The sequence below is a fragment of the Antedon bifida genome, chromosome 7 (assembly GCF_963402885.1).
Source record: "Antedon bifida chromosome 7, ecAntBifi1.1, whole genome shotgun sequence".
In the NCBI taxonomy this organism is placed as follows: Eukaryota; Metazoa; Echinodermata; class Crinoidea; order Comatulida; family Antedonidae; genus Antedon; species Antedon bifida.
Window position 1 is genome coordinate 9,676,966 of NC_136232.1, and position 21,651 is coordinate 9,698,616.

Sequence of the window (21,651 nt, forward strand, 5' to 3'; positions counted from 1 at the left end):
CTCATTGGTTGATTAAAAAGCTTTAATACTTTAATAATTAATCAATTAATTTTTGTTTTAAAGGTGTCGAAAGGATTTGTGTCCATCTTCCGATGGTCTACAGTTTGTTTTAACTGACCCAGGCGACAGGTTTGGCTATTTTTCTTACAGAATTGATGTGTGTGCATGATTCACGTTTGGTACACCTCTTAATTTTACACCTCGGTATAGTTGCATGATTTTTTTATCGTAGATTTAGCACTAATAAGCCCTTTTGTTAATTGAATATTGTATGTATACTACAGTATATATATTATATATGTTGAGCTAAGCTGAAGAAGAGATAATGAATAGACATTTAATGTATTTTCTAATACTGTAAATGATCAAACTCAGTTGGGCAAACCCTGTAGTTGAACATTGTCTATAAGGACTTACTGTATGACTACTATACACTAACTGTGAACATGCTCAACAAGCACCATGCTGTAAGTTACAACTTACTAGAAACGCTAAATTGATTTTGATTTGAACATGAAATTCACTTAAATACTAAAATTATAATCCCTGGCTGAACTGCATCCATACACGATAAGTTGACTATTACTACTAGAGCATATTTGATCATTTATGTTAATCCACTGTCACGTTATGTACTAGATCTCCTTCAACTTTCTAACCTATATCTGCACCCCAACAGCACGCCACAGGCACAGTATCATCACACTATTTCATTCTTAATTTCGACAGCTGTACTGTAGGTATGTTACCATGTTATGTTGCGATATATTGTTCAATGTTACATTAGTTTACCCTAGGCCAGAGATTCTAGAAGTAAATACTCTTTTATCTATGCTATGATTTGAGATGTGTATAGACCAGTAGCTATAAATATATAGCATAGATCACATTTTAAGCTATGTCTACACTATCAAATTTTATGTGACAAAAAAATGTGAAGTGCCCATATATGGACATGATGATGTCATATCACTACCATGTTTGGGCATATCACTACCATATTGGGGCACATCACACTTTTTTTTATCAAACTAGTTTGAGACTTTAGACTAGAAAATGTGTTTCATTTCTGTCAGTCACTAAAGCCCAATTTTTCAATGAGTAGAAGAAAAAAAAAGTGCTATCTACAATTGAGGATTACTCCTACCTTCAAGAAATTATTCAATGGTATTAAATTTGCACCATACATATACAGCATAAAGAGATAACATATGAGAGGGAAAGTTTGTAGACCATACTCTGTCAGTGTATCCTTGAAACACTCTCACTGTTGCCCCATCCTTCACATGGGTCCTCTGGTCAAACAGTTTTTACTGAAGGGGTCACTCAGCATTTAAGAAATGAATATGGTAAAAGTATTATAGAAAATAAATGGTTTTGTTTTTTTGTTACAACAACACAAGTATGCACAAACTGCATTGTGTTGCACTTGTACATTTCGCTGTAGTTGCTGATATTACCATAGAGACTACATATTACATTATCATTGTACATGTTCCCAAGGCCAACGCTATCAATGTGTGTTTATAACCTATATTAATAACAATGCACACTCATTATGTTATAAATTATACCAGCCTTTCTAATGCGTTGATGTTTTTTTTAAGATTCCATTACTCTTTACCATTATTAATAGTTCAAAAAAGAATACCAATTCTTAGAACCACATAATATATATGTATACTCATTATCAAATTATGATATATATAAATATATGTATCCCAATTCTTTTCATACCATGGGGACGAGGGTCACTATTGTATGTTTTTTTTTTTAAATAAAATTGATGCAACTTGTTAGCCTGTGATAAACAACACAGACTGAAGTTCTAAAGCTCTGTATACACTATAAAACTAGTTTGACAAAAAAGTGTGATGTGCCCAAAATGGTAGTGATATGCCTAAATATACAGTACTGAATACTGAAAAGCTTTATTTGTCCATTATATAAAATAATAGAAATTCTTCTTAAAGATTGGCAAATATATGGTAGTGATATGACATCATCATGTCCATATATAGACACATCACATTTTTTGTCACATAAAATTTGATAGTGTAGACAGAGCTTACGACTTGATTAAGCAATTGAGAGTACTTTTGTTGTAGCTTTAAGTTTTTTTAATTTTGTATTTCCGACTGTTCCATAAAATCTGTATCGCCTATTCTTCAAAAAATAGATGTAATAAATTCTCTACTTGAAAAAAAATGAGCATTTTAAAAATTGAAATGAAAGCATTGCTTTATATAATGTACCCTTTGAGAGAACAGTCTTGAAGAGGTCACCCAGTATAAAGCAACATAAATAAAACATAAACTGAATAACGTTTGTACAGCTTGCGTTATAAATAATATCACATTAATAGCTATTTACCTCGGAGCTTGAAGGCCAGTACTAATTGCAAGAATTACAAATCGGAATTTATTGCACTTTTTGAGCAAATCTGTAGAAAATATATTATAAATGATAATGAACGTTGTTATGTTAGAATGGTGGCAGGTTTGGTTGAAAGTAGGTCTTTTTAGAATACTTAATGATCAAATGCATAAAGCTAAATTGAATTTAAGAAAATATGTATTATTCAATTATTGTAATGAGACTCAAGTAACGTAGCACACAAACCTGTCTGTATTAGTTTTATTCCAACTTTTTGAAGCTTGATTAACTCTGTTTATTATTACTATCGTTAAATGCTACAGAGTGTACATATTATAGTGTGTTATATGTATACTAGTATTAACAAGCCCACTTAGGTTTTTGGGTTGGCCCACTCTGGGGTCGTAAGCACAGTCAAAAATATAAATGATTTTAGTATACCTATCATATGATCCATCTTTGAAGGTAATATTTACTAAAGCTCTGTCTACACTATCAAACTTTATGTGACAAAAAATGTCATGTGCCCATATATGGACACGATGATGTCATATCACTACCATATTTGGGCACATCACACTTTTTTTGTCAAACAAGTTTGATAGTGTAGACAGAGCTTAAGAGACAATGAGTAAAAGACGTATTATTATATAATTGAATATATTAATTCATGTTTATTTAAATAATCTATTGTATTCTAAATAACATGGAGGAGGAAGTGAGGAACGCTTTTTGACATCTGGCCACGCTTCTCTTTTGTGCTTAGATCTATTTACCTTAAGATAGATGGGAACTAAGGAATGACTAATGAAGCATTATTGTAATAATTATCAAGTCAATGTGTTCATTTGCAATCTTGTTTAGAGATCAATCAGGTGCACTTTTGATTGGTTCATTTACCTTGTGATACTGCGACTCCGTCCTTCTCTATTAAAATCACCTGGGGGAAACTCAATTCAGCTTCCTTATATTACCGTTTTGAAAACACTGCTGGAATCCTTTTTCTATGATTCTATTCCAAATGAATTATAAATTTGTTATCATTTTTATAATGCTGTTATCATTTATCTTTAAACCGTTTTTTTTCTTTTTTATCAATTTACCATCATTATCAATCTTTGTCATTATCATCACTATTGTCATTTATATTACTTTAACCATCGTAATAATTGTCATTAATATAAATATTGTCATTTTTATCATTTTATCATCAATTTTATCATTATTTTCTTGATCTTCATTATTATAAATATTGTCCTTTACACCATTTCAAGGTATGTTTACTCCACATACTATTGTTCTATCACAGTTAAAATGAGATAATAATAATTAAATCTTTATTTTTGCAACAGAAAAAACTTGTATTGAAATAAAAATCCAAGAAATATAAAAAAAGGTTAATATAAAAAAAAAAATTTAGAAAAAAGTTAATAAAAAATTAGACAAACAACAACACAAGGACACTTTTTTGTTAGAAAATTACACATTGTTTGTAAATAAGTCATTATCAATATTATCATTATCTTAATCATCAATATCCTTGTTATTATTGCATGTCATCCTCACCCTTTCCCACTATCATACATTACCATCATCAACATCAACAACTATTATGTTTACTTCTCCCATACATGCAATTCCCTAATTTCTAAGCACTAGAAAATAGTGTGAAAATATCGATGTATACATCTAAAGACTAAGTGTACGACGCTGTCAAAGTAAACGTTGAACTGGAACATGGCTCTTTGATACTTTGAACTACGGCAGTCAATCTATAAGAAAAACGAGACGAATATTGACGTACGTTTGGCTGTATGTTGAATTAAACACCACAAACATTCAATCAAATAACAACTTGTGCCAACATGCCACTTTGAATTTGTTAAATTTACAAATAATTTATAGCGTTTAAAAGGAGACAGTGCTATTTGGGTTTAAAGCTCTATCTACACTATTAAATTTTATGTGACAAAAAAATGTGATGTTATATTTTGCCAATATATGGACATGATGATGTCATATCATTACCATATTTGGGCATATCACTAATATATTTGGGCACACCACAGTTTATTTGTCAAACTAGTTTGATAGTGTAGACAGAGCTTAAGTAATATATTATAAATATAGTTTTTAAAAAAATGCGTTGATGATATTTTATATTAAATGTTTGTTATTCCAATTTATTTTTACAGAATGTATTTTTTCAATTTTATTTAGTAATGTAAAGATTCCGGCATTGTATATTTCGATTCTTAAAACATTTTTAAAAACCTTTATCGTATGTTAAGCAACTCATATGCCTTTTTTTAAAATAACCTCTTTACACAGACAGTCTAAGTTTTATCGAGAGTTAAACTCTGTGTACACTATCAAACTAGTTTTACAAAAAAAAGTGATGTGCACAAATTTGGTAGTGATATGCCAAAATATGGTAGTGATATGACATCATCATGTCCATTATGAGCACATCACATAAGTTTGATAGTGTAGACAGAGCTTAATATAGAAACTTTGAATATAGTTAAGACAGTATGGGTTTTACTTACTAAATAATTTGAGGTGAAAAGAATGTTGAGTCTTATTATTGACATTAAGAAATAAAACTCTGAAAATCGTGGCTCATCTTACAAACTGTAGTGACAGGAATTGACATAGAAAATGAATAGGTGGGTAGTATAGTTTGAGTGAATGTCATAGAGCAAGCCAGTGGATTAGTATGTTATTGATTAAGGACTGTTGAAGATTTCAGTAAAAGGCAACAGTTAAGATTGACGTTGAGGTTTGAGTCAACAAGAAACAGTGTATTAACATTTTACGTCCTAAAGCTACACTATCAAACTAGTTTGACGAAAGATGTGCCCAATATGGTAGTGATATACTGTGCCCAAATATGGTAGTGGTATGACATCATAATGTCCATGGGCACATCGCATTTTTCACAGTTTTGATAGTGTAGCCTTACAGTCATATTTAACAGAATTTTAAATTTTATTTGCGCCTATTGATTATAATATTGTGTTTTTATTATTAAATGTATGATAGTAATATTGCACGGTTTTTGTGGTCTTTTAATATGCTTGTTTTGCTGTGTACTTTGCTGTTGAATTTAATTAGTTTGTAACACTAATTATTATCACAGATCTTTTGTTGTCTCTTATTGGGTGAACCCAATGTTTGTACTTTAATGTGTTTTTTTCTAGTAGCACTTTTTGTATACTTAGTCCTTATTTACATTCTTCTCTTCTGTTCTTTATTGTGTATTTTATTGGAAATTAAGAAGAACCACTGAAAATCATCGTTTGCAATGTTGAAATAAAAAAAAATACATTTTCTATCAACTATTACTCAAACATAATTAACTGTTAATGTACCCATCTTCAAGAGTTTCCCAAATATTTTAAAGATACATTGTCCCCCTAAAAAATAACCATTTTTTTTTATTGAATATGCCATTTTAATGTCACATTATAGTTATTCACTTTGACCAAAAACTTGATCGAAAAAGAAATTTTAAGCAAAAAATACCTAAATTGTCTGTTAGACAATGATTTTTGGTTAAAATTAACCGTTTCTTTTGTCTTTTTCTACACAAGTGAATAACTTTATTAAAACTGCAAAATTGCCTATTCAAAATCTCATTTTATTAATCTTTATTTTTCAGGTTTTTCAAGGACAATACATCTTTACAAAGAAACCAACTTAACAAATGTCATGCAAATAATCCAATGAATCTTCTTTCTTGTTTTTTATATAGTTGCAATGAAGGTACCTGGGTTGATCAAGTCAATTCAACATCGCCATTTGAGGAGTATGTCACCGCCCTCTACTGGGCTGCAGCGACGATGACCAGTACCGGTTATGGAGACATCAGCGCCCACACCACTGTGGCGCGATTCATTTCCGTTGTCGCCATGCTTGTTGGATTGCTTCTGTATGGTTACTGTCTGTCATCAATTGCTGCAACACTAGCGAATGCTGATGCTCCAAGGTAGTGTACATTTGAATAATTATGCAAATTATTATGCAAATAATTATGCAAATCAGATACGACTACAGTTCAGATGCAATATGAAAAGTTTAATAGTAATATTACTTTATATAGCTATTTTTATTACTTTTAATATATTATGAAATATTTCTAGTTTTAATGAGGAAATTTGAAAAAAAAAAAAAATTTAATTTAAAAAAAAAATATAGATTTTACTGAATCAATTTTAGTGGATGTATAAACTTTTTTACTATTTGAATTAATATTATTTTAAGAAAATATGAAATAATTTTCTTGTATCGTGTAATGCAACAGAGATATCCAGTTTAGTTCCATGTTGAATTTGTATTTTAAAAAATAGCAGATTGATCACGACGAAAGCCCTCTGGGAACGTGGAATCTGTTTCCGCGGATATAACGTCAAGCCTCCTGTACTTAAACCGCTTTATCGGTGCTGAATGATAATCTAGTGCGACGAGCAATACGATTGTATCACAATATTTGGAGTGATTAGCGCGTTAGTGTCATCTCTCTTGATGTGTTGGTGTGTTCTTAACGCACCGTGGAATCTGTTTAAGTAGCTTACGCGTAATTGCTCTCTGTTGATTACTTTATTGTTTTAGGTTACTTAAAGCTACTCTTCTACGGCAAATGTGAGATTAAATTAAATAAATGCCAACGACTATAATAGTATCTTCAGAGACAAGAATATTTGCAGTATTAATAGTAGTAGTAATTGTTTTATTGAAGTTTTGGAAATAAAATTATGAAAATGTTTTATGACCTTTGTAATTATGACAATAATAACCAGTTGATATTAATAAAACATTTTCATTAATTGATAGAACTAAAGTTCAGTCTACACTATCAAACTGTATGTGACAAAAAATGTGCCCATATGGACATGATGATGTAATATCCCTACCATATTTGGGCACATCACACTGTTTTGTCAAATTAGTTTGATAGTTTTGACAGAGCATAATAGATAATAAAAGCTCTGTCTACACTTTCAAACTTTATGTGACAAAAAAATGTGATGTGCCCATAATTATATAGACATGATTTTGGCAATATCACTACCATATTTGGGCACTCACACTTACTAATCGTTAGATAGTGTAGACAGAGCTTAATATATAGTTTAGATAATGTTGATTTACTGTTTACAACTTGTTACTATAGGGTTGGTTTTCAAGAGAAGCTTTTTGCTGTGCAAGAGTTCATGAAAGATCATGGTCTAAGCAACGATCTTACCAATCGTGTTATCAACTACCTTAGCCTGGTGTTCAGAAAACATCGGTATGTCAAATCTAGTCTGACCATCCCTGGCCCAATGGTGGGGCATCCCTGGCCCAATGGTGGGGCATCCCTGGCCCAATGGTGGGGCATCCCTGGCCCAATGGTAGGGCATCCCTGGCCCAATGGTGGTGAACCCTTAATGGAACACTTTCCTATAAAATTAACAAATGGCAATATGTTTTAATACTACAGCCAATACATCTTCAGGGTTCATTTCATTGCATTTATTTATTTGACCAACAAAACGTAATATACAATGTACAAAGATGAATTGGTCAGGGACTGCTAATTAAGTATAAATACGATTACTGTAACTACAAGAGTCAGCAGTCCCATGATCTTAACTAAAATAAATATATAATTGTATAAACAAATAAAGTATAAAGCTGTGAGTATACAGAAAAAAAAAGAACAAATATGATATAAAAAAAAAATTGAATCAAATATACAAAAAAAAAAAAAAAGAAGAATTAAGGATGAAGGAAAGAGTCAATAGATGATAAAAGATGAGGAAAAGATTCAGTAACAGATAATTGGCATAATGAGGAAGATAACTGAGACCAAAGCTTAGGGAAGCTGTTTATAGGAGAATTACGAAGAGCCAGAGTTCGAGAAAAGAGATGATTAAAAGTGAGGTTCACCCCTATGCACACTTTTTTGTGTCCTTTTTAATTTTGCTGTACATTTGTTTTTGTCTCAGAGGAGAAGCGATGCCTGGAGGGGAATTACTCATGCATGACATGCCCATACGACTTCAGCAAGATGTAGCTTTTGAAGATGCCAAAAACACCATTGGACAGGTATTAAAAGACAGTGGAATATTCCATTTCTGGTGACACGTACACAAAATCCTTAAAATACAGTGGAATATTCCATTTCTGGTGACACATTAAAAACCGTAAAATCCAGTGGAATATTCCATTTCTGGTGACACACTAAAACCTTAAAATCCAGTGGAATATTCCATTTCTGGTGACACACTAAAAACTGTAACATACAGTGGAATATTTTATTTCTGGTGACACACTAAAACCTTAAAATACAGTGGAATATCCATTTCTGGTGACACAATAAAAACCTTAAAATACACTGCAGTGTAATACTCCATTTCTGGTGATGCTAAAAACCAGAATGGAATATTCCATTTCTGGTGATACTAAAAACCACAATGGAATATTCCATTTCTGGTGATACAAAATTACAATACTGTTTGCAAAGTTTTGCAAACTTCTCAGAAATATCTATCTTTTCAACAACAATATTATTAGTGATAATTAATTCCAAAGATATTATTTGCGACCTTAATTGCAACATCAGTCTAAAAGCAGACGCGTAATTCTACTGCAAACTGTGAATTACCTTTAGGCGATAATTTCAAGAACCGAGAAGTATGAAATTAAAAAGTGTCATCATCACATTCAGATATTTGTTCCAAAAGATAATTTACTAATTCGTTTGTTCACCATAATTTGTTTGTGTATACATTTTGCCTAACAGATTCTATTTCTTATAGATTTAAATCCTCGGTGGCAAATTGAAATACGATCCCCTAAGATTAAGAGAGTTCAGCCTTAAAAGATCTTGACTGTGTTCACCCAAGGTTTACTAATCATAACAAGAGCAGTCAAAGATGAATTTGTTTACCAAAATATTAATAAAAACATAATTGATAAATTATTATTTTTAAGTACAGTATCTATTTTATTTTTATGCTATTTTTGTTTCGTTTATTTATTCGACCAGCATAAAACCAATACAATATAAATTTATATATACAAAAAAAGATGAACAAATGCTGGGCTGGGGCAGCTTAAGCAAAATACATTGCTTTAACTCAAATGAGTCGGCTACCCCTCAAATAAATTGTAAACGTTTTATAAAAATTTGTCAATAAGATTAGTCTACAAATAAAATAAAGAAAAAGAAAAAAGTTAAGAGTTGGGCAGGTTAGATCAAAGAGAACGCAAAAAGCCATGCAATATACAGTGTGTGTGCGCAAAACAATATTTTAGTTAACCCATAAATGTTTATACTAGACACAGTGTACACTGCCGTTGTTATACTCAATCGACTCATAAGCTTCTCAGCTATAAAGATTGAAAATTGCATAGCAATTATTTTCATTATGCTCATATAGTAGCCATGTCTTATTTCATTGATTTTGCCAGGCATACCACGATGCATAGTCTACGTTCCCTTGTGTACAATTTCTGTTAATATTATAATTATATGAGACATATTTGTGTAATGTCTAATCCATTGCTATATAATATTCAATAGAATTTTGCGTTTATATTCAGCAATGTTAATATAAATTAAAATTCAACTTTATTATGACAAATCATGACTTTTTAAACATATTTTTTAGATCTGCTTGAGAGCAAGTGTTTTTTGTAGTTTGCATTAAATTAATGCAAGATTGAATAGATTTATTATGCAACAAATGGATAGATGTTGCCTAGAGCAAAATTCACAGAAAACAGCGTTTGCAGAAAATAACTGAAAACTTTTGATATCGTTAATAAAAGCAAATCAGAATACTCGAGATAGAAAATCTATAATTTATAATCATAATACAGCCAGCAGTAGCAAGAAATACCTTTATTAACTGCATATTATATAAGAAGTATTTGTATATATATGTATATAATAAAAAGGAAATATTTTATATTAAGGGATATATCTTATAATTTTGCCTGGCTTCATAGGCAAATGTCGGATACATATGCCCGTATTATGTTATTAAGGTTAGGCTAATTGCCTATGATACAGGTGTCACATGTGATACTATGTCACACTGCTTTTAACAGACTTTGCCTATGATTCAGCAGTCACATGTTATACTATATCACACTGTTTTACAGACTTTGCCTATGTAGTATGATCACATTATTCAGTAATTTTGATAAGAATATAGACTTCATGTATTATCTTCTTCAAGGAACTATTTCAATATTATGTATCGTTATTGACAGGTTCCATTGTTTCAAGACTGTGATGAGGCTTTTATACGGATGTTAGCCCTGCAGACACATGCATACCTGTTTACACCTGGTGACGTCATTGTCTATGAGGGTGACATGGGAAGAGAGATGTACTTTATAAGACGTGGCACTTGCGAAGTATGTAAATATTATTATTTAAATATCTCTGCTCTTCATCTCTCTCTGTTTCAACCTCATCAATTTCTTTCTTCATCTTTATTGTACATCTGTCATCTTCTTTTTCTATGCCTTTCCTTTCTTCTTGTGCTTTTTCCTTCTTGTTTTGCCTCTTCTCTGATCCCTCCTCTTCTTGATTGTTTCTGTTCTACCAGTTCCTCCATTAACTAACCTAGGGGGTTATAGTCCCAATATTTCACCCCCCTCTCCCCGTTTACTTTAGCCAAAGAATGTTCATGTTTAGGCTACAGTCTTTCCTCAACCTGAGAATGTAACTACTAATATATTTTAGTACCTTCAATATTTCAGTCCTCAATCTAAATATTTTATACAGCAACTAGAAAACTCAACCGGTGATTATGGATACGTATTATTAGGAACAAATTTGAAATTTTGTGTGATAACCTATTATATGGCGTGAAATGCTACCATATTTTAAAATTAGGCTCAGCGATATTTAAGCTTTCATTTGTAAAGCTTGAATGCAGCTATAGTAACTTTACCCTATCAGAAAATTGGCGGTAATTATGTTGTGTTAGTACTCAGTGCAAAAGCAATTATTCTGTAATATTATTTTCACCATCACTGCCTGCTATCATAAATAGTTTGTACTAATATTATTATTATTATTGAAATACTGTACCAAAATGTGTATCCTAAAGCAGGGAGATGTAAAATCCCTGCCTAAAGCTACACTATCAAACTTTGATGTGCCCATATTTGGCTGTGATGATGTCATATCACTACCATGTTTAGGTATATCACTACCATAATAGGCACATCACACTTTTTTTGTCAAACTAGTTTGATAGTGTAGACGAGCTTTATGATATATATAAATATATGTATCCCAATTCTTTCGTACTGAAGTTCTAAAGCTCTGTCTACACTTTTAAACTAGTTTGACAAAAAAGTGTGATATGCCCAAATATGGTAGTGAATGACATTATCATGTCCATATATGGGCACATTATATTTTGTTGTCACATAAAGTTTGATAGTGTAGACAGAGCTTTAGTTATATTAATTAATGAAAATTTAAACAATACTTGTTTGTATTAGATCATGTCAAAGGACATGACTCGTGTTGTAAGCACCATAGGTCCGGGTCACTACTTTGGAGAAGTTGGACTGATCTTTGGTGATTATCGAACGGCTACCGTACGTGCCGCTTCTTATTGTGAAGTGTTAATGTTACAACGACCTGCGTTGGATCAAGTTCTTGATCACTTTCCTTTGATAGCAAAGTAAGTTTTACTTTTGCCATACTACATTACAAGATCATTCGCTCACTAATAAACTTATTTTTATTGTTAATATTATTATATTTATTGTAATCAGCTGCCTAGTATCATATTTCTCATTAACCTCTTCATTTGTCATCATTAGATCATTATTATAATCATCATCATATAATTGTCACCCACCATCAGCATATCATCACCAGATCATTATCACCAGATCATTATCATTATCACCTTATCATTATCACCATATTCTTATATCATATTCTTATCAGATATTATATTCTCATCATATCTAATTTTTTCAATTATCATGCCTCATCATTATCATTTTTCATTATCATCATTTTTCATCATCATCATTTTTTATCATCATCATCATTTTTTGCCATTATCATTTTCCATCATCATCATCTTCATCATTTTTCACCATTATCATTTTTTTTCATCATTTTTTTTAACCATTATTTTTCACCATTATAATTTTTCATCATCATCATTTTCACCATTATCATTTTTCATCATCATCATTTTTCATCATCAACCTCCTCATCTTTCTATCCTACTCATTCATCATGGTTTTATTTCAAAATAACCAATGTTCCAATTCATCAAGCATTTTAAGAAACAATTTTCAATTTATGGACTATATAGAATATTCATTAACAATTATGCCTCAAGTTTTTTCATAATCATCAATATAACAAGTTACGCCTGACAATTATACCTAGTTTTTTTTTTCAATCGCGATGCAAAGTCATAAAATATTTTTGTATCTATGGAAACTGAAATCTACCGTTGAAATTCACGCTCATTGTCTATCGAACAGGGAATTAACGGACAATAACTGATGTTTGTAATTTTGCGAAAATGATTGATTTTTTTCTGACGGTATTATTTCTCGCCCACAGGCAATTCAAAGAGGCGGCGGAGAACAAGAACCATCTGCTGGATCTCCAAAAAGCTTGTAAGCAAAAGGAGAAACAGGAAGTGCGAAGTAGGTACCTTTAGAATTATCATAAAGTTAATCGTCTCATTTGTCCAAATCACCTTGGCATTGCATGATTTATCAATTTTATCTATCAGCATATGATGACTGGAGTTCTGCAAACAACATTCATTTTGTTTCAATGCCAAATTTGGTCCTTGATAAAGTCCAATAAGAATGATTGCTTATTTTACCTTTTATTTATATTTTGTATAATTGTTATTATTTTATCTATGAGGTTTGTATTTTTTCTTTTGGATAAACCATGAAATTATTCTAACTTTTTGTGCTATGTTTCAGCTAACATCTATGATTATTATTAATTTTCCTGTTGGTTTAAACCAATAATTTGTAATAAAAAAAGATTTTAAAAAAAATCTAAATTATGAATATTGGAAATACAATAGACTCACTGCACCCAAGCAACACATTGTTATGGTGAATTATTGAATGATGATTCTTTTGTTATTGTTTTAGCTGCAGCATCTGTCCTAGATCAAGATAGCTCATACGAGGCTACCGTACACAAACCAAGCGATGCCTCCGTCAAAGTGTTTGATGTGTAAGTTTAACATTTGTTTTTGTGTGTTTTTAATGATATAAATTACATTTTATTTTACCTTATATTTAATTTGTTAGAAAATTTTTAATTTGTCAGAAATGTGTCCTTTACTGTACATTATTTATTTATAATTACTTATTACAAATGTATTTAATTATGCTACTTAATATTTATATTTTATTTATTTTACACAACCTAAAAATGTGATTTACATATTTATGATTTATTATTAAATAATTTTATCATTTCTTTTAACAGTAATTATCAATTTTAACCATTATATAACATTTATTTATTCAGTTATCAACACAAAAATCATTATTGACCAGGGCGTGTTAAAAGAGATTAACATGGGCGAGGCACAATTCAGAATTGATTATCTCTACACCCTCGATCAATAACATTACAATTTAACATAAAATATAAAATGTTAATTAACATAATATTTTAATATAATCATACTTTGTGGTTGATTTTTGTTGTTGTGTTTGTGATATTTTTTATTTTGGCAATAAAGATTAAGAATAATAAGAATTTCATATTAATTTCAAATGACATAGATAGCTATGGTATATATACTTTGTGTTCAGTTACTTGAATCTACTCCAATCTTAAAGCTCTGTCTACACTATCAAACCTTATGTGACAAAAAAATGTGATGTGCCCAAATATGGACATGATGATGACATACAATCACTACCATATTTGAGCATATCACTACCATATTTGGGCACATCACATTTTTTTGTCACATAAAGTTTGATAGTGTAGACAGAGCATTACAGTGCAAAACTCAATATTGTCATGTACAATTTTAAAGCTCTGTCTACACTATCATATGGTAGTGATATGCCCAAATATGGACATGATGATGTCATATCACTACCATATTTGGGCACATCACATTTTGTTGTCACATAAAGTTTGATAGTGTAGACAGAGCATTACAGATACCTTACTGTGCTATACATTAAAAATACATTTTAAGCTTTATTATGTTGCATTTTTTTGTGTGTAAAACTTAATGTAGCATAATAATGTAAAGTATATGATGATAATGATATTTCAGTGAAGCATAGCGGCAATTGTTGTATCAAAAACGCAAAATGCCAGCCAACTAGAATAAATATCATTTTAATTTAATAATATTGTTTTGTTGTCTTTGGTATAAAATTATAAGATAATGTGATTAGTAAAATATAAATTATAAGATCTGTAATTTTTTTTTTTATAAAAAAAAATATTTTTTAAACATCTGTAATTGAATTTATACAATATTATTTATATAATATTTATTTATACATAAGGATTAATATATAATTAAAGAAAAGAAGAATAAAAAAAATGTAACTAAAATATACAAGTTTATTATATATTTATTATATTACAAATAATAATTTAAAATGTAAGTTTTTTTTATATTTAATTATTAACAATGTTTCTATAAAACAATAATTTATCTGTAATTCTATGTTCTAGTTATTTTTTATTTTTTTGTTCTTTTTTTAGAAACACTGACGACTATTTGAACCCATTCAGGGAATTAAATATTTTTGGTAGAATTTTCTCAAAGTTGTTGATGAGGTAAGAGTTCCATTATTTTAAAATTTGATAGTAGTTTCCAAACTGAATTTATCCTGTAGTGTAATAATTATCTGCAATAATGTATCAAAAAAGATCATGTTTGATTACTAATTTAAAGCTCTGTCTTATACTATCAAACTAGTTTGATTAAATTCACAAATTTAACTTTATGTGACAGCAAATTGTGATGTGCCCAAATATGGTAATGATATGACATCATCATGTCCATATATGGGCACATCACATTTTTTTGTCACAAAAAGTTAAATTTAAATTAAAAGACTTTGTTCAATCCATTATTTTAGTCAGAGAATAATCCCACCCCACTAACTTCCACAAATTTTGAACATGGACCATTCAATCCAAGGATAATCTCCCACCCACCCTCCATTTCCACAAATTTCAAACCCAGGCCCCATGGGACTACACTTGGGCATATATAAATCCCATTACATCAATGAAAACAATGGTCAGATTCTGACTATGTACATTACTATGTTCATGTATTCTTTTAACTCAGTACATTTTACTATGAATAACAGTTGTGTATTCAATATTATCACTATATTGCACATCTGCAATTCAGATTCGTATTTATTATTTCTTTAAAGGTCAGTGGAGTGTAACGATGTATTTGCTATTATAGCTTTTGCTACAATGTCAAGATACAAATTGTCTTATTAGTTTAATTAATTTGATTTACATTGATGAATTTATTCAAACTCAATAATAGATGGCAAAAGTAATTAGAGATCAAAGCACTATGACCAGTGCTGCAAAAGTAAAGCTCTGTCTACACTATCAAACTTTATGTAAAAAAAAATGTGATGTGCTTATATATGGACATGATGATGTCATATCACTATCATATTTCACAATATCACTACCATATTTGACCATATCACTACCATATTTGGTATTATTTTTTGTCACATTTGATAGTGTAGACAGAGCTTTACAGATATCTTACTGCCTATACAGTGTATATAGACATGATGATGTCATATCACTCACCATCACCATTCTGGGCATATCACTATCATATTTGACACTACCATAGACAGAGCTTAAGAACACTACTTAAGAAGGGGTCTTACTCAAATGACAATACATTTATATGCATTCACAGTCCTTTTAAGTCACTATTTAAAAGATTGAATAAATCGCCACACAAACAATAATCCATTACATGGTAAGCGAAAGTAGTCAAATAACCCTACAACTTATTCACAGCTATTGGGTGTTTAATAAATGCTTGCAAGTGTACATTTTACATAAACCTAAAGTTCACAAACTTAAATAAATTGTACGATGCCTGAACACCTCAATCAAATAAACAGCACGCTAAAACTCAGAAAAATATTACAGTTAAGCTCTGTCTACACTATCAAACTAGTTTGACAAAAAAAAGTAGTGATATACCCAAATATGGTAGTGATATGACATTATCATGTCCATATATGGATACATCACATTTTTGTTGTCACATACAATTTGATATTTTAGACAGAGTTAAAACTAAAACACATATTCTCAAATAACCACTATTTTTTTAATACATATCTCCAACAAGCAAGATTTTTATGATTTTTTATAACAGTGATGTTTTTTTTTCTTATCAGTCGTGCATTGTTGTCTGATGGTAAATACTGCAAGTGGTGGGAGATATTACGCGTAGCTGTCGCCCTCATCTCGACGTTCACGATCACGCTTCAAGCTTGTTTTCTGCACACTGATGTTGCATTATGGGGATTTAACTACTTCCTGGATATCATCTGCTATGTCGATATGTACGTAAACTGTTTCATTTTTTTTTTTAACATTACTAATGTTTGTTTGACCTCACTTTATTTTCACTTTTGTTTATAATTTTTTTGTTGTTACATTTTGAATATTTAAAAATATTTGTAATACTGTCCTAATGTATTATATATATTGTATCGGTTTGTGATAAAACACAAATAAAATTCACATGTATACAAACTGGCCATGCAGATGATCTGTCTGTCCTACTTGTTGTCCTTGCTAGAGGGTGTTAAATGAATAACCTGTTTCCATTATTTTACATGAAGGATGTCAACCAGGGGTCAGATATAACAAAGTTTATAGCATAGAAAAAAATAATTTTAAATTTGTTGATTTACTTAAGCACTGCAGTACTTAATTATCTTGAATTAAGGATAAATATTAATAATGCTAATATTTACTTACTACTGTATAATATTTTAATATTAAACATTATATTAGAATGTCTTGAACTGTTGTACTATATAAACTAGTTCAATATAAGGTTCAGATTCTAGACATAAATCTCTGATATTTAGATATTCAATTAAACAAAATATTTAGAATATTATCAGTACGTCACCATGAAAAGCTATGTAAAGCTATTTCTGGGATCGTTATAATAGCAAATAATCAGCAAAAATATAAAGAAAAAAATAAACAATTTATAAAAATCATCCAAAATTAGCTACATTAATCTGTATAATTATTAAAACATGTATTAAATGAATTAATTCAATTCAAATAAACATTTATTTCTTTAATTTTAGAATTAAAATTAATACATTATAAATTAAAAAAATTATAATAAATCATAATATATAAAATGGTGATTAAATTATATAAACAATGAAAGAAGCAAAAAACCCCAAAAAGTATGAATAAATTGGAAAATATCTAGATATGTTTAATAATATATAAAATAAATAAGAATATAAGTGTATATTAGTAGAAAATAATTAGTAATATTATTATTACCTATAGAAAAGGCAAGCCTGCTTTCAATCTATGAGAATACTTTGCGAAAACTGCCGTTGAGGGCACTTTATTCAAAATACGCTATTAGACCTACTGTATGGCAATCTTCCGCCTCACGATTTGAGTTAATATACAAGAAAGTATAGTATGAAATCTATAGAATGTAATGATGGGAATACAATGTTTTTATAGTTAGTTTCTTGTTTATTTTATTATCATAATTATCATTTCACCTTTCGACAGGCCTACTTCTTCTTCACATTTCCCTACTTAAGATATTCTATAAGTTGATATTATCATCTCAAAATTGTTGTTGGTGTCGCGACCATACACGCTATCAAATTCGGCGTGCCATTGCGCATAAATTATTAATTAAAACAATTTTGTGCGTCGAGAAAAACAAGACGCAAATGTAGGTCTTTGCCGGAACGACGATGATATTTGAAGTTAGATGACCTGGATTGAGAATGATATAAGTTAGCTGTAGTCAAGATTTTATTGATCAAATTATAATGTATAGCAATGCTAAAACAGTTTGATGTGTATGTAATATTAAGTTACAGGCAGGGGTCTATTAAATGAATTTAATATCATCAGAACATCCATAAAATAACATTCAAAGATGGATGTCTATAAAAGAAATTAGCTTAACCTCAAAAATTAGTTTAAATGTATGTTTTGAACTTCAAAATAAGAAAACATTGTGTAATGTATACTATCACTACAAAAAATCTAACTTTGATTTTTTCTTTTTGAATAAAGTTAGTATCTGCATATTTTTAAGTAATATTATAAATAATATATCATCATTGGGAAACGTTTTTTATCTTTTTCTTATAAATATTAAAGATGTATTGTCCCCCCAAAACATGAAAAATGAAGATTAATTAAATCAGACTTTGAATAGGTTATTTTGTAGTTTTAATAAAAAATGTTTTCATTATAAAATGACAAAATAAGTGGTTAAATCCAACCAAAAATCCATTGGCTGGCAGCCAATTTGACTATTTTTTGCTTTAAATTACATTTTTTCAGGTAAATAGTTTTTTTAATCTAATTTGTGGTCAAAGTGGATAACTATTATGTGACATTAAAATGGCATATTCAACAACAAAAAATGTAATAATTATTTTTTCATGGGGACAATACATCTTTAACAAGTTCTTTTTATTTATTATATTTCTTTATTATAGGTATTTGAAATTTCATATGGCTTTCAATAATTCAAATAGTGTACAAGTAACACATCCACTATCAACAGCAAAACATTATCTCCGGTAAGAACCCATCTTTTATTCATCTCTAAAACAAATGCATCTTTATTTCCTAATTCTTAAAATGTTACCAGACTGTCAATACATCTATCTCATATAGGAAACAACAAAATAACATTAGAATTGATCTATGATACATGACTAGACATGAAAATATCAAAACAGATAAATATTTTATGAATAGCTGTGTAAACAGTCTGAATTGTATGGATATATAAAGGTTGCGGGTTTGGAAAGAGTGTTATAAACGCAGCTGTCTGACACTATCTACAATCTAAATGTTGAATTTGAATTCTTAAATTAATAATACAAGAGAATCAGTAACAACTGTTCTGTAATATTGAGTTTGTTAATTGGTTTTAGTAATATCAAATCTTTTGATATTTATAAAGCATAAAGAAAAAAATTGTTTGTTTGTCATAAGTGAGAAAAATTGAAAAGGAATTTAATTGATAAACAAAGTAAGATGAATAATGGATTCTTACTATTTATTTTTTTACTACTGCATAACATAAAACTATGTCTATACTATCAAACTAGTTTGACCAAAAAAGTGTGATGTGCCCAAATATGGTAATGATCTGCCCAAACATCATCATGTCCATATATGGGCACATCACATTTGTCACATTAAGTTTGATAGTGTAGACTGAGCTTATGGTATGACTAGAGATATTATAATTTTTGTCATTTACAGTATACCACTTACAGACGCACTCGTAATTTTTCTAGGCCAAAATGACAAAAAAAAAGTTTTTTTGATTGCATTTTTTTCATACATTGTATCAGAAAATAGCTTGCTATATTACAAATATAATTATTGACATTATGTATATATATATTTTCTTGTACCCGTTCATGCATACTACCACACAGTATTAAACACAAACTTGATATTTATTGCCTTTTTTTTATAGGACCAATTTCGTACTCGATCTGCTTGCCATTTTCCCCACTGAGCTTATAGCCTACGCAGTATTACGCACTTTCTCAGGTTCGTATAAGTTAATAGTGTCCGTAATACATTCATGATTAGTGTGACCTATCATATTCATTTTTAAAAACAAAACTTTTCAATTTTTCCCCTAAAGCTCTGTCTACACTATCAAACTTTATGTTACTAAAAAATGTGATGTGCCCATATATGGACATGATGATGTCATATCGCTACCATATTTAGGCATATCACTACCATATTTAGGCAATCACACTTTTTTTGTCAAACTAGTTTGATAGTGTAGACAGAGCCTAAAAGATATTGTCCTTATCTATGTCCAGAAACATGGTGTGTTATACATATTCCCAGTTAAGCATGTAACCTTAAACAGTAACTCTTTGCTTTCTTTTTTAGGAGATTCTGTACATATCTATGCCCTAGTTAGAGTCAATCGTCTTCTTCAGCTTTATAGAGTGGTATGTATAACTTTTATTTTATTAAGAAATATCATTACGCCCGTGGGAAAACAACTGTATGATAATCTGTCTAATAAATACCTGTCATGTGACCTTGAAATGTAGTCTTCTAGAAATGATGATATTGCTAGCGAGCGAATTATTTATTTTGTAGAATAAATGTAAGATAGATAGAATCAATGATAATATTTGCAAAAAACATATAGAATTTAGCTTTAATAAAGCTCTGTCTACACTATCAAACTAGTTTGACAGACAGATATTTTAGTGTTTCCCAACTATGGTAGTGATATGACATCATCATGTCCATATATGGCCACATCACATTTTTTGTCACATAATGTTTGATAGTGTAGACAGAGCTTAATAAAATTACTGTATTAGATATTCATATCATTACAAATTAAAGATTTCCAAGCAAATTGTTAATTCATTTATCCCGAGATGAACTTGATCAAAAACCATTTAATTCTTTATAATGTAATATAATAAATATTGAATGTATTAAATGTTCCTTTATGAATGAATCTCTCTAATAGCCTCTAGCGTTTAACTATCTCGAGTCTGGCGTTGAACGAGAGACAGACTCTATCCGTAAAGTCAAGTTCCTCTTCTACCTGCTTATCTTCATACACTTATTGGCGTGTGCGTGGTACTTCAACGCGTGTCCGCCGATCACAGCGACGAATGTGCCTGGCGACCGCTTCAAAACGAACAGTCATTATTGTTACACAAATTCATGGACGAATTATACGGCACTAGATTTTCGTAAGTTACAAATGGAAATTTTTGTATAATTTATAGAATTTCCTTATTGTCACATAACTTTAATTTGTTTAAATTTAATTATTACATTTATTTTATAATCCAATCATTATCATGGTTCTGGTGGAAGAACAAGTCTTCTCGGATAAGGACTATAAACCGTAGGTCTATGTGTACACATCTAGCCCATGTGCACTTTAAAGAACCTAGTACATCTTTCGAAACGAG

At 30.0% G+C, this 21,651-nt stretch overlaps 1 protein-coding gene across 3 annotated transcripts in view; it reads left to right on the plus strand.

Moving 5' to 3' along the window:
• LOC144847944 (uncharacterized) overlaps positions 1–21,651 on the plus strand; it is a 98,149-nt gene that overhangs the window by 59,716 nt on the left and 16,782 nt on the right. For 2 of the 3 annotated variants that reach the window (XM_078704547.1, XM_078704548.1), the window contains 14 exons: positions 64–129; positions 6,134–6,367; positions 7,553–7,669; positions 8,370–8,469; positions 10,645–10,791; positions 11,893–12,077; positions 12,986–13,071; positions 13,540–13,624; positions 15,134–15,208; positions 16,831–16,998; positions 19,165–19,248; positions 20,163–20,239; positions 20,597–20,658; positions 21,198–21,426. In XM_078704547.1, the coding sequence (XP_078560673.1) occupies positions 64–129; positions 6,134–6,367; positions 7,553–7,669; positions 8,370–8,469; positions 10,645–10,791; positions 11,893–12,077; positions 12,986–13,071; positions 13,540–13,624; positions 15,134–15,208; positions 16,831–16,998; positions 19,165–19,248; positions 20,163–20,239; positions 20,597–20,658; positions 21,198–21,426 (1,715 nt within the window). The remainder of the gene's footprint in view (positions 1–63; positions 130–6,133; positions 6,368–7,552; positions 7,670–8,369; positions 8,470–10,644; positions 10,792–11,892; positions 12,078–12,985; positions 13,072–13,539; positions 13,625–15,133; positions 15,209–16,830; positions 16,999–19,164; positions 19,249–20,162; positions 20,240–20,596; positions 20,659–21,197; positions 21,427–21,651) is intronic. The other variant, XM_078704549.1, reaches the window with a different exon arrangement.